Below are 18,312 nucleotides of genomic sequence, written 5' to 3'. Positions count from 1 at the left end.
TAAGTTCAGAATCATGAGAGAATTTCTTCATTTGACCTACCCTGGTGTTATTTTTATAGTCTGAGGTGTACAGCGTGAAGAGTAAATGGGACAGGCCAGCTCCTTGTGGTGCCCCAGAGTTGCTCACATAGTCCTTGGGCCTCACAAACTCCAGTCTGCCTGACAGGTAGTCCTAGAAGTGTGCTAAGGGACTGTCCATGTAGACATCCATCCGTTGTTACAGTTGCTCTGATTTGTATGTGTTAAATTGTCTTTGTTTCAGTATGGGCACCCTTGGTTACTTAAACCTTTGGACACTTTTCCTCCTGGATGCCATTACCACCTACACTTCCAAACAGGTCTTCTTCTTTTGGCTGCTCTCATTAGGGGTGCAACAGCAGATCATCATCTTCTTTCATATCTTCCTGTTCTCTCCATCTTGTTCTGTCACACTCACTCATCACCTGCATGTCCTCTTTCACCACATCCATAAACCTTCTCTTAGGCCTTCCTGTTCTCCTCTTGCCTGGCAGCTCTATCCTTAGCATCCTTCTCCCAATATACCAGCATCTCTCCACTGGACACGTCCAAAACAATGCAATCTCGCCTCTTTGACTTTGTCTCCCAACTGTCCCACCTGAGTTGAACCTCTAATGTACTAATTTCTAACCGATCCGGTATGGAAATTTGTATTGTTGTCCGCATATTGATTTTGCAAAATTTTACACCGGATGCCCTTCCTGACGTAACCTTTCCCATTTATCTGGGCCTGGGACCGGCACAAAGAAACACACTGGTTTGTGCATCCCCTGTGGCTGGGTTTACACTTCCAAACAGATAATCCACCTGAATCTAAGGCTTGGGCCAGTCCTTGGATGGGAGACCATGCAGAAAAAGCTTGGTTAATGCTGGAAGGGGTGTAGATCTCAATGTCCCAGTGGAGTGATGGGGACACTGTGCTGTAGAAAAGGCACCGTCCTTCGGATGAGATGTAAAAACCGAGGTCTGGACTCTGTGGTCATTAAAGATCCTTGGACATCCTTTAAACGGAGAAGGGGGTTTTCCAATATCCAGTCTAAATTGATCACCATGGCCATTTTGTTCCCCTAATCCTCTCCAGCCCCTAATAACTAATGTGTGGTGACCCTACTGGTGTATAAATGGCTGCTGTTGCATCATCATAGTGGGTGCCACACATTGGTGGTAGCTGAAGTGGTTCCTTCAGAGTCTTTTTAAAGCACCGTATAAATGTAATATTATTGTATTATTATTATTATTATTATTATTATTGTTATTATTATTATTATTCATTATTATTATTATTACTACTGTATATACTGTGGCCCCCAGTAAGCCTAATATGGATGAAAGCAGTATAGAAATGGATGGATGGAGGTGCACATGATGTGGAGAGTGCATTATATTTTCATGGACATGTAAGATCATCATTCCATTCTTTAACCCCCTTATCCAGTTCTGGGTGGTAGGAGGCTGCTGCCTATTCTGGCAGCACCGGACACAAGGGGGGGCACCAATACATGCACAAATATTACTGCAAACATGACTCAAAAACAGCTGCCACGTTTGCTGCAGTCTTGCCTTTCTTCTCAAGCCACAAAAGAATTGTCTTCTTCAGATGCTCCCTCTTCTTCTTTAACGTCTTTAATTTATTTTTGTTCTTCTGCTCGAACTCACTGATCAGGAAGTAAACTCCCATGTAAGGCTTCCAGATCCCTCGGCTCATAAATATTTCATCGTAGCTCTCTGTTTATCATGCAGAGAGAAGTCTCATTTTTCTGTTTAATTTTAGTGCACAGGGGGACGCCTCCATTTTTGTTGAGGCAATTCATCCAGTGGCTGCTATTTGATGTTGATATTTGTAACACCGCTCCACAGGTACTGTCTATCTTTGTTTCTTGTGACGGTTCTGTACACACCACAGCTTCTCGGTTAGTGCTACACAAAGCTGGGATGTCTGCTTTGCTCTTTCCTCTACTGGAAACAGCAGCAACACATTCAGGCTGCTGAGATTCATGCAACATTGAAGTGGAGCTGTGGACATTCAGTGTGCTTCAGGAAAGGGGATCTCCTCAAAGTCATTCACGCTTGGAAATACAGTGGACAACAACAGACCATAATGCAAAAAAAAAAAACAAAATTAAGGGGGATAAATAGACTGCAATAGACTGATGTCCTGTCTAGGCTTTGGCTCTCCATTAACACTGACACTGGATCAAACAGAACTCATCAATATGGGGGGATTGTGGAGCAGAGCAGCTGGGTCTCCAGCTCTAGTAGGGCCAGTTATGGGGGGGTGAGAGTGAACATGGTGATGCAGAGTGTTATGATGTGGAGTACTTCACAAAGGCAAGGTGCTGTGAGGTCTGCAAATGCTGACACCCTCTCAGGCCATGCTTTTGGAATGGGATGTAAAACAAGCCTATAGAGTTATGGGGGTCAGGTGTCTGTAGACCTTTGGCAACAAAGTGGATGTGTCGTCAATCACATATAGTGCCTTTCCATTCCATCTGTTACACTGTACCTGTCATATCTATCTATCTGCTTTATTCCAGTTCCAAAGGAGGCAGGCACCTTATTACCTAATTACTACAAACCAGTGGCACTAACATATTTCGTCACGAAAACCTGGTCCTAGACTATATGAGTCTATTACTGTATATAGTGCCTTTCACATCTATTTATCTAATTCTATCTATTTTGACATTTCCATAGATAAACTATCTGCATGCCTTTGAATCCTATGGGAATCCCACAGGGAGAGAATTCAGACTCAGCACAGAAGCTACACAAGCCATGAATCAAACTCAATTGTATTTTTTGAAATTTCAGAGAAAGGATTTTATTATTTAAATTATAAGTGCTGTTGTTTTTAGAGCAATAATCTAAATAAAAAAAAAAAAAACATAACTTTTCAGATTGTTTTTCATGCATTCATTGTAAGAGAAAAACAAAATCCTGGCCCACAACAGTTGTTCTGCATTTATTGATTATTGACCCAGGTCTTATGGTATCAACATACAACTTTTCGCATGACTGTCAAATTTGATTCAAATCAATTCTTATGTACTGATTAATAATTCCATCTAATTATCCAACTCAAAGTGAGGGTTAAAGGAACACCCAGACATTTACTGTGCCTGCTTTATCCAGTACAGGATGTAGACATACTGGAGCCTATCCTGGTCACAAATGGGAGAAACAAGGAGCCGATTAGCAGCCATTCTCAACCACACCAGGCCACTTTAACCTTTAATGGAGTGGTTTCAAATGTAAGACCACCTACTACCTTGTATAAATCCTCTATTGTAGATAGATAGATAGATAGATAGATAGATAGATAGATAGATAGATAGATAGATAGATAGATAGATAGATAGATAGATAGATAGATAGATAGATAGATAGATAAGAAAGACACTATATAATAGATAGATAGATAGATAGATAGATAGATAGATAGATAGATAGATAGATAGATAGATAGATAGATAGATAGTACAAAAGGCGCTATATGATAGATAGATAGATAGATAGATAGATAGATAGATAGATAGATAGATAGATAGATAGATAGATAGATAGAAGGGCACTATACTCTATATTAGATAGATAGATAGATAGATAGATAGATAGATAGATAGATAGATAGATAGATAGATAGATAGATAGATGAGTATTATATATAAAAGACTATTAAGAATGCATAATTTTGCTTAGGGCTTCATTGTCCAGAGTCATGGGGGCTCAGCAATTCACACACCCCCCTGAACATTCCACCAGGACAATTCAGATTCTATAAATCAACTTAACATGAAAACTTTGAACTGTTGTACTCTGCAGATAGGATGTATCGGCTGCAATGCAGTTAATGAATATCCTGGCTTTAGCAGACCAATAATTGCCTTTGACATCCTACATTTGAATCTGTTCCTAGAAATTAAGATTCAAAGGGACAGATAATGATGAATTGCAGACACTTGGGTGGGCTAATCTCTCTCCTGATTAATGGGCTCATGGCTCTATGCCAAGAATGCCCAGAAAGGTTAATGATAAAGACAGATGTCTCTGACCATAGACAAAAATATACTCTGTTTAATTATACGGCAGTACCAAAATGAAAAAGAAAGTTTTATATTCTTGAACTTTTCCTTAATGTTGTCTTCTTTCTGTAATGAGCCTATGTCTCCATGTTGGGTGCTTGTACCTGAAGCTCTGGGCTTGCATAGATATTCCCTTTGGAGTGTAACACACTTAAACATTTTGAACAGAATTATAAACAATAGCAACATCAGCCTGCTATCTACACTGTTGACTTTGATTTAAGAGCCAGGGGTGCAACAGTGCCTTAATGTGGCAGACTGGTTTGCCTGGTCAGTGATCCCTTGAGTGATGCCATAAGAAGTCGTGCAGTCCTGGCAGAGCCACCCATGGCACTAATGTCAGAGATGAGGTCTTGATTAAGATTGACTCAATCCCACCAAGGGTCCATCAAAAGTGGTGAACCTTCCTGACGTCCCTCGTCATCCTGTACACTGCTTACCACTTGGAACTCTGCACCCTCACTACCACCGATATCAACAACTCCTTTGCTCGGGCTCTTCCTTCCCATTTAAAGATTAGACTGATGGTGAGGGAATAAATAAGGAAAATAGTATGTCCATCCTGTAGACTGATTGATGATTATTTCTTGGCTTGGGTGACGTGATTGAAAGAGGCGTGTAAGTGTGAGACACCCAGGTGGGGAAGTGAAGGTGTAGGAGGCACACTGAGTGTCACCTTCAAGGACCTGACATGAGGTAAAAAAGAGGTGCCTCATAAATAATTACAGAGTCGGAGAAGCAGGTTTTATTGGCCTGTACTCCAGAGATGATTAGGTTCAGACACACACAGATCCTGAAGGCAAGGTAAGAAGTACCAAATATTTTAAAAATTATTCTATTACCAGTCTATGACAGGTAGCACAGATAGTAGATATAAAATTATTATCATTAATAACATAACACACACACACCCTCCATGTGACCCCGAATTGGCTTGAGTGCACATATTGAGAGCAAAGCATGTAAAACAGAAACAGAGTAGATATTGTGAAAGTTCCCTGAAGACTAATGACTAGTGATGAGCAAAACAGGCAAGTTTCTTACAATTTTAGTGTTATCTGCAAATTTTACACATTTACTAACATTTACATTTACTAACTACACCGGAATTAATGTAATTACCATATTTACGCGTGTACAATGCACACATTTTTTACCGAAAATTTGCATTAGAAAATCAGGTGCATGTCATATACGAGGAAACTGCTTGAGCTCGCTCTCTCGCTCCCGCTCTCTCTCTCTCGCTCTCTCGCTCCCGCTCTCTCTCTCTCGCTCTCTCGCTCCTGCTCTCTCTCTCTCGCTCGCTTGCGCACTCCCGCTCTCTCTCTCACTCGCTTGCTCGTGCACTCGCGCTCTCTCTCTCTCGCTTGCTCACGCACTCACGCTCTCTCTCTCTCGCTTGTTGCTTGCGCACTCTCTCTCTCTAAACGCTTCCTATACAACCACAATGCGCGTCGTACACAGGGAAAAATGATTTTCACGATTTTCTTTGTAAAAATTAGGGTGCGCATCTTACATGAGGGCGCGTGGTACATGAGTAAATATGGTAATATAAATCAGAAAAAGTAATAGACTGAGGACAGACCCCTGAGGAACTCCACTAATGACCCCAATCTCCTGTTATCTGTACTCTTTGTCTCCTGCCAGTTAACCACCTTGATGTCCAGTTTTGAGGTGACCTCTGAGGCCTACAGCTTCTAGTTTCACAAATAATCTTTGGTGTGGGATGACGGAGTCAAAGGCTTTTTAAAAGTTTAAGTACATTCTGTCATATGCTTAGCTTTTGACAACAATTGCAGTTGCCTGTTCAAAAAAATGTAAAAAGCAAAAGATTGGTTTCCTCTCACAGACCCCTGCTGGCTGTTATTTAGTATACTAGAGTTCTTCGCCCCCTGCTCGCTTTGCTCAACAAACCCTCCCCCCCCCAGCCTATTCCCTACACTTCAGCCACTTCTCGTCTCTGACGCTCGCGTATGTGGATTTCATTTTCACCCAACAACAAATCATTTCATTCTCGCTGATACGCCTCTTCATTGGGAAGAAACACTACTTTTCCCTGATGGCAACACAAATTAAAAGATCTACAAGTCTCTGACTTAAAGTTTAAATCTGAACAATATCTACATACTTCGATCATGTCACCTATGTCCATATATTCAATCTCTTTTCGCTGTTCTGTTGTTTCATCGAGTAATAATTTCCGTTTGTTAGTGCTAATGCAATTTTTACTATCAGTTTCTTGAGACTTTTGAATTTTAGCACTTTCATAATCTGTAACTTGCTCTCCATGTGTATCACACCAACATTTCTGAACCTCTTTATGACGTTCTACTTTGTCTTCTACTCTTCGTCTTTTATTTCCGACCCTGCTTGGAGCTGAGAGTGCAGGAACTGTGTCTGACAAGAGCATTCACACGATTGAGAAGTGATTAGACTGTGGGCGTGTTTTAAATGTTTGAGAGGAGGGCTGGACTTGTCAAAATCTCTTGGCAAAAAGTCTTGTCTCGTGGGAACTGAAATTATCTACGAGAAAGTCTCATCCCAGGATTTTCTTTTATAATAGAGAGATTATTTTTGTTTAGGTTATTTTGTAATTTATTTCTTTTTATTTGTTGGACGTGAACGTCAGTAGGTCTGAACAATTCTCTAACATTTCAGTAATTATTATACCACTCTGATACTGATCTTTCTGATCATAAAATAGGTCATTACTGTATTATCGTGGTATTTCCCTCCACTTGCCTTTTTACCTGTTTCCTCAAGGGTAAGGGTTCTCGTCAAGTTCGTTATCGGGTTGGTCTACTGTTGCACTTTAAGATGAACACACACACACACAGATAAACACACACACAGACCCTAACCACAACTGTGCTCCATGAATGACACACACACGCTGATTAACCCTTAGCACTTTAAACCACACAAGTGCTATAGGAATAACAGCCTGTCATTCAGAATTCCAAGAGACTTACTTATTTTCGGCACGAACAACAATACGATGTTTTAGTGATATCTCAGACCTAAATATTACTTTAGGTCTACAAGAATACATTTAAACATACAAAGACTCAGCACTCTTGACTATAGGCCATTCATCAGCCAAAAATACCTTCTTTATCGTATCTGTCCCTTCTGTTGAGTATAGCGCTCTTCACTCTCAGCCATATAAACCTCGCAGCACAGAAATAATGGCAAAAATCCGGCTGTCACCAGGTGCTCAAAGAAATCTAACTTATTACTTCAATCACTCTAGACATTAAGACAAAGCACTGAAAGTTAAAAGCAGCATGGTATTTATTACAAGAATAATAATAATACCACAAGAACAAAGAATACTAGAAAATAGGTAGTGATAGGAAAGTCTGAATATATATAGTCTTTAGAAAAAGCTTACGAAAAAGTTACAGATGACAAGGATGAATGTCCCAGGGAGGCGTTTGATTTAGAAATCAATGTTCATGATGCCTTTCTGACGACCAGGGCCGTCTTCGTCCGTTCCTCTTCTTCTTTCTTCTTCTCCCTTTGCTTCTCTTTCTTCTTTCTTTGCTTCTCTCCTCTTCTTTCCAAACCAAGGCATATTTATTATGAAATGTCAAGCCTTGGTTTCACAACACATGCACCTGATTGGCTGGCTGTTAAAATGATTGATGAATTAATTCACTGTCCGTTTTCCCACACAACAAAACCTTTGATGTACTTTGAGGTAGCAGTCCCAGGCTATAAACTAAACTTTGTTGTTCCAGATGTCCATCCATAAAATGATCAATAGCCTGAGGTACCAGCTCAGCATCCTTTCCCAGGCAATAAACCAAATTAGCACTAAGCTATGAACAAAAGTAAGGTGTAAGGGAAGAAAACCTGCTTTAATTTGTCTTAGTTCATCTGTTGTCTTGTCTTGAACAAAATATAATGGAAACCAAAATGTACAGATTTTATACACCATAACAATTACGATAGCAATTGACGAGAAGAATTCATCACTAATTTCTGAGTTATGGTATATGAGGGTTCCTCTTGAGTGTGTCTTTCTCTTGCACGATTTGGCTCCAAAACTAATCAGCACGTCGTCATCTCGTAACAGGCTTAAGTTGCGAGTTTGGTATTTTTCAGTCCAGCCGTTTTAGCCCTTGACCGTCTTCAAGAAACTGTGACACACAGACACAGACAGACAGACACACACCCATCATCGAGATATCAATGTTTTCAATATCAGCGGACCCAAAAACATCGAGATCTGTCGAAAACCGGAGATCGAAATCTTTAACAAATCTAAAGCTTTCGCTCCTCCCCCTTAGATGGTTATGGTTATGGTGTGTGTTTATAAAGCAAAAATTTGCCATTAAAGAGTTAACGCCAGACATTTTCCTCTGAGCTGGCATTGACCAGCCTCCTATAACCCTGAATGGAACTAAATTCTTATATTGGTGAGGACAATCTCCAGTTTTTGAACAGAAGACTGTTTACATTAAATTTTATTTATTCTGCTTAAACGAACCACGATGGACTGAATTTACAAGACTTTAAAGCACAGGCATGGCAAGTAGCCTTTCGTATTTTGTAGTAATTTGTTCATTTGTTCCAGTCATTGTCTTTTCAAATGAGTCTATGACCTGGGAAATAGAAATAAGTATAAATGCCGCAGAACTTGTTTTAATTCACTTATATCCTGGGAATGGAAGGTAGGTCATACTGTTAGGCATTACAGAATTAGCTTACACGTTGAGAAAGGAAGGAGTGTGAAGGTACAAACATTCTGATCAGAGTCGTGCACCATCAGGACAACCAATCACATGTGCAATATCACATTTCCCGAAACCCTACGTGGGCATTTGAACATAAATACAACTCATCCAGGGACCAAACCTAGAAGAAAGTCAACGACATAGGAAGCAACATCAGACATTGAGATACATGTGATCATTTCATCTGGACGTTGGAGATTGTAACTTATGAACAACGCTGATCGCTAAGACGCCCACGACAACATTGACATGTTCGATTTCTAGTAAGCCTAGACTGAGACTTTGCTGCACTTTCTATTATATGTTCTTCTATTTGGTATTCTTATCTTATATATAAACGTCTACGTGTGGAAGTGTGTGTGTGTGTCCATCTGTTCGGCCTGGAAGTGAGAGGTGGAGTCGGGGTGAGGGCTCCACCTCTGAGGAAACAGAAAATTTGCTTAGCCGCTAATAACACGAGCGAGGCCAGCATGTCAGCAAAACGAAACCACAGAAGAAAGACAAAGTCGCTTAGCCACTAACATCGGCAAAACAGTATCCGTTTTATTTTTCCTGCCGCCGGTAAAGCACAAGTGAGGCGAGTACATCAGCAAAACGAATCCTCCTAGGAGAAAGACGCCCAGAGTAGTTCCTTTCCATTACCTGACATCTCTAAATTTCAATTTTTTTTCTGATGATTTGAATAGCTTCTACGACCCCGGGTATTTTACAGCACAAGTTTACATAGCTAGTATGTTAATAAATAACATGCTGCTTCTATATTTTCTATACTTTTATCTAGAGTATTTGAAATGATAAAAGAGTGCCAAGTGTGAGTCTGATCGCTACCTTCCTATTCACAGGGATTATCAAGGCTACAGAGGTCACTCCCCAATAATTAGAAAAACCGTGCTAAAAGTAAGACATAGTTTGGTTGGTAAGTGGCACATAATCAAAAGCGCTAAAGAGCTGTGCTCATATGTGTCAGGATGACAACTCCATGCTTGTTAGAGCAGGTGATAGTGAAGTGATAGAATCCCTATCTAGAGAATCTTATGCAGAATATTGTAGAGGAACTGGCACTTGGCACCACTTGAAACTTTATCTGGCTATGATTGCAACGTGTATGTCTGTGTAGCTGAGTCCTATATGGAATATTGTGGAGTGACTGGCACTTGGCATCACTTGAGATGTCATCTGGCTAGGTTCGCTATATGTATGCATGTGTAGCTGTGTCCTGTGTGAAATATTGCAGAGTCACTAGGCACGTGGCACCACTCAAGATATTGTCTGGATATGATTGCTATGTGTATGTGTGTGCAGCTGAGCCCTATATGGAATATTGTGGAGTGACTGGCAATTGGCAGCACTTGAGATATTGTCTGGACAGGATCTCTACATGTATGTGTGTGTAGCTGAGTCATATGAGGAATATCGCGGAGTGACTGGCACTTGGTACCACTTGAGATGTCATCTGGCTAGGTTCGCTATATGTATGCATGTGTAGCTGTGTCCTGTGTGAAATATTGCAGAGTCACTAGCACTTGGCAGCACTCAAGACTTTGTCTGGCTGGAATCTCTATATGTATGCGTGTGTAGCTGTATCTTGTGTGGAATATCGTAGAGTGAATAGGCACATGGCACCACTCGAGATATTGTCTGAATATGATTGCTATGTGTATGTGTGTACAGCTGAGCCCTATATGGAATATTGTGGAGTGACTGCCACTTGGCAGCACTTGAGATATTGTCTGGATAGGATCTCTACATGTATGTGTGTGTAGCTGAGTCATATGAGGAATATCGCGGAGTGACTGGCACTTGGTACCACTTGAGACATTGTCTGGATAGGAGCTCTACAGTATATGTACGTGAGTGTAGCTGACTCTTATGTGAAATATTGCGAAGTGACTGGCACTTGGCACCACTTGGTGCTTTGTCTGGATAGGATTGCAATGTGTATGTGTGTGCAGCTGAGTCCTATGTGTAATATTGTGGAGTGACTGGCACTTGGCATCACTCGAGATGTCATCTGGCTAGGTATGCTATATGTATGCATGGTGTAGTTGTATCCTATGTGGAATATTGCAAAATCACTTTGTATGGATAGGATCTCTGTGTGGACAAGAGTAGAAGAACCCAATAAGCGTTCCTGGTAAGTCTCACAAACTTCACAAAAACACAATCCTGAAACGTGTTCCTGCCCAAGGCCTTTGAGGTTTTTTGAATGGGTACAGTTTTAATACCAGCTGAAAAAGAGCTATGGAATCCAAAGAACTGGAAAGAATAATAATAATAAATATAATACTGGGATAGTGTTTTGGCCCCAAGTATTGGATTAAGGGGGTCTGAGAATGTAATTTTAATATTATATAATAATTATTGTATTAATTATTATAATAGTAGTAGTAGTAGTAGCAGTTGCATTATTACCATATTTGTAACAGAAGCACACAGAGTTTTGTCATCAGCGCACTACTTACAAAGGTCGTGTTCTCCAGTAATATCCTAGTTTCATTTGTTTCAACATTGAACTTGAGGACATGCCCGTCTCTGTTTTTGTACACCACCTCCGTGTCTGTAATAAAACAGAACAATACAAATACGTTTACTAAGTACACCGTGTAAGGTAAAGCAATTCACATTTCTGTAATTTATGACGCACTTATACATTTTCATAACCACATACTACCTGCTTAAGGACATGGTGCACCAGATGTTACTCTGGGAAATAAAAGACGGAAATCAGGACGGCATTAATCTGTCACCGAGAACACATTGGCACTTGAGTCTCTGAGATGAGCCCGAGTGACAATATCTTTGTGTTAGTTTCTTTCTACCATAGTGGATGCCCTGCAGGAACATCAGGGTAAACTTGGAAAACTTCCCAGTGTCAGAGACCTGCAACAAAGGCCACCGCATTCATTCCTTGTATGAACATAATGTACGATAAAAGGGGAGAAGGACACGTAAGCGTGCCACATCCACATAAGCAAATCAACCAATAAACACAAGCATGTCGTACAAAGAAGTTTTAGACACAAATGGCTAGGATGTGATTTCTCTTTGTTCATTTTGAACAAGCTACAAGGTCAGAGTGTATTTTAAAACACCTTTAAAACTGAAAAATTCATATGTTCAAGACAAAGCACACAATAACCGATGCAATGTAAATTTGCAATTTGCTGCTTTATTATAAGGAAAGAAAAACTAAAAGAATAATTGAAGTTAGAAAGGTACAACCGTGCCTTTTTAATTGTAACAGACGGTGTTGTTCAAAAGGGTACTGTGCTGTATGCATGAATAAATCATTCCTGAATCTCGCTGGTAAAATTGTAAGAAAAATAAATTGAAAGTCTACAGTGACTTAACTATTGACATACAGCACAGCAACATTTATGAAAATTACATTATTATTTATTTAGTTTTTATCATGATTACTGCACTCGTTATTGTGATACCATTGGTCACAATATTCTTAGAAATCGCCTTAGTCAATGGGTGGGCCTCTCTGGCAGTGTCTTAAATTGGTTTGAATCCTACCTGGCAGGGAGAAAATTCTTTGTGAGTTGTGGTAATCACATCTCAAAGACACATGATATCCGATATGGTGTTCCACAAGGCTCTATCCTGGGTCTGCTGCTCTTTTCAATTTACATGCTTCCGTTAGGTCAGATTATCTCAGGTTACAACGTGAGTTACCACAGCTATACTGATGACACGCAGCTGTATTTATCAATTGCACCCGATGACCCAGACCCTGTTAATTCACTAACACAATGTCTTACTTGTGTTTCTAAATGGATGAATAGTAATTTTCTCAAGCTAAATAAAGACAAAACAGAAATTTTAGTAATTGGCAATAATGGATCTAATGAGGTTATTAGAAATAAACTTTATGCACTAGGATTAAAAGTCAAGACGGAGGTAAAGAATTTAGGCGTAACTGTTGACTGTGACCTGAATTTTAAATCGCATATTCATCAGACCACTAGGACAGCATTTTTTCACTTAACAAACATTGCAAAAGTTAGACCTCTTATATTATTGAAAGATGCTGAGAAATGAGTTCACGCTTTAGTTTTCAGTCGTCTACTGTAGATTACTGTAATGCACTCCTCTCAGGACCACCCAAAAAAATGACATACATCGTTTGCAACGAGTGCAGAATGCAGCTGCTCGAATCCTAACTAGGAAAAGAAAATCCGAGCACATCACCCCAGTTTTGATGTCACTACACTTGTTACCTGTGTCATTCAGAATTGACTTTAAAATACTGCTTATGGTTTACAAAGCCTTAAATAATCTCACTCCATCTTATATATCGGAATGTCTGCTTAGAATTCCAAGAGCTAAACTTAAAAGAAGTGGTGAGGCGGGCGGCCTTCTGCTGTTAGGCACCTAAAATCTGGAATAGCCTGCCAATAGGAATTTGCCAGGCTGATACAGTGGAGCACTGCGAAAAACTCATTACTTTAACATGGCTTTCTCATAACTTCATCCTAATTTAATTCTGAAGCTTTGTATATTAAATTAATTATCATTACTATTCATGGTGGCTCCAAAATCCATACTAACCCCTACTCTCTCTTCTGTTCTTTGTCCGGTTTTCTGTGGTGGTGATCTGTGCCCCCACCACCTGACCAAAGCACCGTGATGTCCCTGCATTAATGTATTAAAGGCCAGAAGTCCACGTGATCGTCATCATCAAGTCCTTCCATGAGAACCCTGAGTACAATGAAGACTGATCATTTATGTTAGGTAGAATGCCTAGAGGGGGCGCTGGGTGGTCTTGTGGCCTTTGAACCCCTGCAGATTTTATTTTTTCTCCAACCGTCTGGAGTTTTTTGTTTTTTCTGTCCTCCCTGGCCATCGGACCTTACTTTAATTCTATGTTAATGAGTTTTGTCTTATTTTTCTTATTTATTTATTTTGTCTTTTTTCTCTTTCTTCATTATGTAAAGCACTTTGAGCTACATTATTTGTATGAAAATATGCTATAGAAATAAATGTTAATTCTGCTCTTTCACCGTGGTGGCAGCATGCCAAGATGGACAATCCAAGCAAACCTGTCGCCAACCACTTCTTCCAGCTCCTCCCAGGTTCTCCTATGTCAGCCGTGAGATAGAAGGAAACCCAGAGTACCCTCAAATCTGCTCTCATGTAGGAGGTCCTCAAGGGGCATCTCAACTACCTGCCCAAATTACCTCAGGTACACTCCTCGCACTGCAGAGAAGCAGTTATTCTACTCTGGGGTCTCTCCTGTACCACCCTGTCACACGAGGCTCACATTGCCCAGGAACTTCATTGCAGTGGTTTGTTTTACACTATTAGAACAATTTTGATTAGGACAGGCCATTCATCCCAACAAGTTGCTCAGTCCTGTTCACCTAATTTATCCAAAAATGACACCAGGATGAGTTTTGAAGGTCAGTAAGATTCGACTGTCTATCACACTACTTAATAGCTTTTGCTTTGCATCTTTGGTTCTCTGTGTGAGATCAAGCATGCAAGATTAGGAGACGTGCGTATTTTGGTGACAGCTCTATCAGTTATTACGGGGAAGGATTTGAATGTGACGCTGCCACTGACCCGATTTCAATTAATCAGAAAATGGAGGGGGACTCTCCACTGATGTCACTTCCACTGGGGACGTCGTTGTTACCAGCTCTTTCACTTCCGCTCTGCCATATGAACCTGCCTGAAACGGGAAGTCCTCATCACTTTCGATCCAGTCTTCATGCAGACCGGTTCCCTGAAAAGCTCTTTTCAACCAAACATTAAAACTGATGTGTATTTTCTTTTATTTTTTTCTAAAATTTCAACACTTCACAACTTGGACATTAAATGGGGTTACCCACTGATACTCAAAATGTTTATCCTGTTATATCAACCATCGTTTGAAGGTAGGAACAATCCCTGCCTATTGCATATCTACTTACTAGCCACCCCCCGTGGCTCCGCCCACATAGCCAGTGACAGTGAGGAGGGCCCCGCCCAGCTCCCCACTCCTGATGGCATGTTTCCCCCTCCCCTCGGCCCATAGCCTATGTCTCGAATTAGTGTGAATATATCACTATATAAAGCAAACTATGATTCTTAGCAAAATCAACCGGAATGTTGAAGCAAATTCCAGAAAAAACCTGATCTAAATTTGTTAAGAAGTTCTCTCAATCGCTAGCTATGTGGAGACTGGCGCATGAGTGAGGAATGTCCCCCGGTCCGTTGTGACTCTCTCAGATTTGCACAAATACATCGGTGTTGCAAGCGAACTGTGATTCTTACCACAATGAGAGAAGTCGCAAAATCAACCGGAATGTTCAAGCAAATTCTGGAAAAAAACCTGAGCTAAATCCTTTAAGTAGTTCTCTCGTGAAAATAGCGGAGAGACTGACCGACACTGGATTTTATATATATAGAGGAAGTGATATAGCAAGAAAGTGGCCTTCTGGGATCGGAGTGACATCATCAGGATGTGGGACACTGAGGGGTGGAACCGGAAGTGGCATCATAAGTTGTTCTTTAGCCGGAAATCATTATTGTTCTGCGGGTAAAAGAGGAGAAAGAGTTACAGTACAGTGCCAACCCCTGGTGTGGTGGGAACATACAATTATTTGAGCCTGTAAACTATCTCCCAGCTGCACATGTGCAACAATAATTTTTTAATCTTCTTGGTATGAAGGACTGAATGTTACTTTGGCTTGGCCATTTTTTCAATAATTTGCTTGAACATTCCGGTTGATTTTGAGACTTCTCTCATAGTGCTAAGAATCATAATTCACTTGCGGTACAGATTTAATTGAGCGAATCCAAAAGAGATGCTGCATGTCGAGGGGGTCGGGCCCTCCTCACTCATGCACCAGCCTTACCTCCTCTTAGCTAGCGTACGAGAGAACTACTTAACAGATTTGGATCAGATTTTTTTCTATAATTTGCTTGAACATTCCAGTTGATTTTGTGACTTCTCTCATCGCACTAAGTATCATAGTTTGCTTGTGGTAACAATTTATTTGCACAAATCCAAGGGAGATGCTGCATGCCGAGGGGGTCGGGCCCTCCTCACTCATGCACCAGCCTTACCTCCTCTTAGCTAGCGTACGAGAGAACTACTTTACAGATTTGGATCCGATTTTTTTCTATAATTTGCTTGAACATTCCGGGAGTCGGCCTACCTCTGCATTTTGGAGTGTTCCTTGCCTCCGTTTAGCTAGCGATAACATTTTGTTTATTGATTTTTATAGTTTGTCGTGTATCACAGACCCGCAGGGGACAGCTGGATATATAAATGTACGCCATTTTAGTATTAATCAGTTCTATTTTGGGCTCAAGTCTGTAACGATCTTATCATTGCATCAATCTACTCTACTAAGCGGGGACGGTCCCCAACCCTTTGACTTTGTTTGTGTGTGTTTTGTTATAATATTTAAAAATGAAACAGTAAAAACAGAGCTATGCTGCTTTGCTAAAGGCCTTTCCAACATTAGCTGTCTTCAGATATTTTCAAATTACAGAAAGATGGATGGTGGTTTTGGCTATGTGACAATTCCTAGCTCTTGGGTATCACAGCTTGCAGCTACATTTAATCCTCATTATTCTTCTCTTGGTCCATCGATGTGAGCATTGCAGAGCTCAGTCGAAGATCAGCAAGTAAACGCCCAAGCATGCATTATGCCACCTCCATCTTTCTGCCCTATAGGTCACTGCTGTAAGGGTTCTTTAAGAGTTTATTCTGGATTTGAACATGACTTGGTATTATTTTGTGTCTTGTATAACTTGGCAGCACAATACCAGCCATACAGCAATGAAAACAAATCATGCGAGAGGTTACGAGCTCATGTTTGCTCTCCTGCCAGCTGACTCAGAGACAAGCAAGTGCCGGGTGATGCAGCTTTTGGTCCCAGCTGGCAAGAATATGACAAAAGGGGAGTGCATAGCGGTTTGACTTGTTTTTTTATAGATCTCTCCTCAAAGTCACGCAAAAATTATTCCAAAAGTGCAGCCAAAAGACAAATTAAAAGTCAAAAGATGCAGTATCACCTTTATGACAGTGCCATGGTAAATCAGTTGAAAGCATATCTAAAGAAACCACTTGATTCATAAAATTTATGTCAAATAATGAATACAATGTGGGCAATTTCCCCCAAGTGTTTAATGTCACAGAAAAATGGTGAAAGTACATCAAAAGTTATATATATATATATATATATATATATATATATATATATATATATATATATATATATATTATTTTGTCACAGATGGCTGGGGACCCTACTCGGCCGGGAGAGCGAGAGAGAGAGAGGTCAGGGCGTTATCTTCCCCAGATCGCTAGGTGGCAGCCCCCCTACTACATACATATCAATGAGTAGTCAAACACGTGAGTATAGGGCACGTTTTGTAGACTCTGGTGATGGGGACCACTACAGGGGGAGTGTTACACCTTCACTAACATAGTTTCCATTTCTAGTTCTGGAGTAGAGGTGAAGTCCCTGATTAATATGAATTCGATTCATCGTCATAATTCAAGCCCTCTCATTTGAAGTAGCAATGAAACAGAAGCTGCTATTCAGTCTTGGACCAGCTTCTGAGGGGAACAGAGCTCCACATCTGTATATGAAGACACTTTTTGTATTTGCACCAAAATGCCTTTTTGCAATGAGGGCATCCTCCAGGACCCCAACACTTTACACCAGCCAATCAGAGTGCTTAGATCTTCTGGTCAGTTGTCTCTTGTTGTCCCTCGTACCAAGTGTAAAACTAAGGGGGACAGACAGGGCTTTTACAGCTGCTGCCCCTCGCCTGTGGAACTCTTTACCTCATCACGTAAAGGAGTCGTCTACAATTGAACTGTTCAAAACGAGATTAAAGACTCATTTTTATTCACTTGCATTCCATGACCTTCAGGAATACTGACAGCTTCCACATTGTGATTATGTAACATTACTTCTATTTATTATGTGTTTTATTCATGTTCTTATATTTTATTTCTATTTATGTTATTTGTTTGTTTTCTTTTATTCTATTATTGTAAATCCATCCATCCATCCATTTTCTAACCCGCTGAATCCGAATACAGGGTCACGGAGGTCTGCTGGAGCCAATCCTAGCCAACACGGGACACAAGGCAGGAACCAATCCTGGGCAGGGTCAGTGGCGTAGCGTGGGCTTTCGTCGCCTGGGGCCGACCGGAAATTTGCCGCCCCTCTATTTAGTTATTCTTAAAAAATAGACAAAATAAAAAAAGCTGCATTCAATTTTTTTATTGATTAAAAATTTACTTTTCGTATTTTTTTAATAGCAAAATCTTTTATACAATTGTCAATATCAATATGTATGTCATGTTCAATTGGCAGAATAGCTAAATTTGTTAGCCTTAACGTGGACATAGTTGATCTGAGGTAATTTTTGATTAATTTGAACTTAGAGAAGCTTCTCTCGCAACTAGCATTACTGATGGCAGATGTTAAAAAAATTCTCAACATTATGACAAT

The 18,312-nt window shown here is 40.4% G+C and overlaps 1 protein-coding gene across 2 annotated transcripts in view; it reads right to left on the bottom strand.

Moving 5' to 3' along the window:
* Positions 1–18,312, bottom strand: part of LOC120530791 (inactive dipeptidyl peptidase 10-like) — an 898,875-nt gene that overhangs the window by 224,783 nt on the left and 655,780 nt on the right. For both annotated transcript variants that reach the window (XM_039755400.1, XM_039755402.1), the window contains exon 4: positions 11,305–11,399. In XM_039755400.1, the coding sequence (XP_039611334.1) occupies positions 11,305–11,399 (95 nt within the window). The remainder of the gene's footprint in view (positions 1–11,304; positions 11,400–18,312) is intronic.

This window comes from Polypterus senegalus, chromosome 6 (genome assembly GCF_016835505.1).
Source record: "Polypterus senegalus isolate Bchr_013 chromosome 6, ASM1683550v1, whole genome shotgun sequence".
Classification (NCBI taxonomy): domain Eukaryota; kingdom Metazoa; phylum Chordata; class Cladistia; order Polypteriformes; family Polypteridae; genus Polypterus; species Polypterus senegalus.
This window is presented reverse-complemented; position numbering and strand designations above follow the sequence as displayed.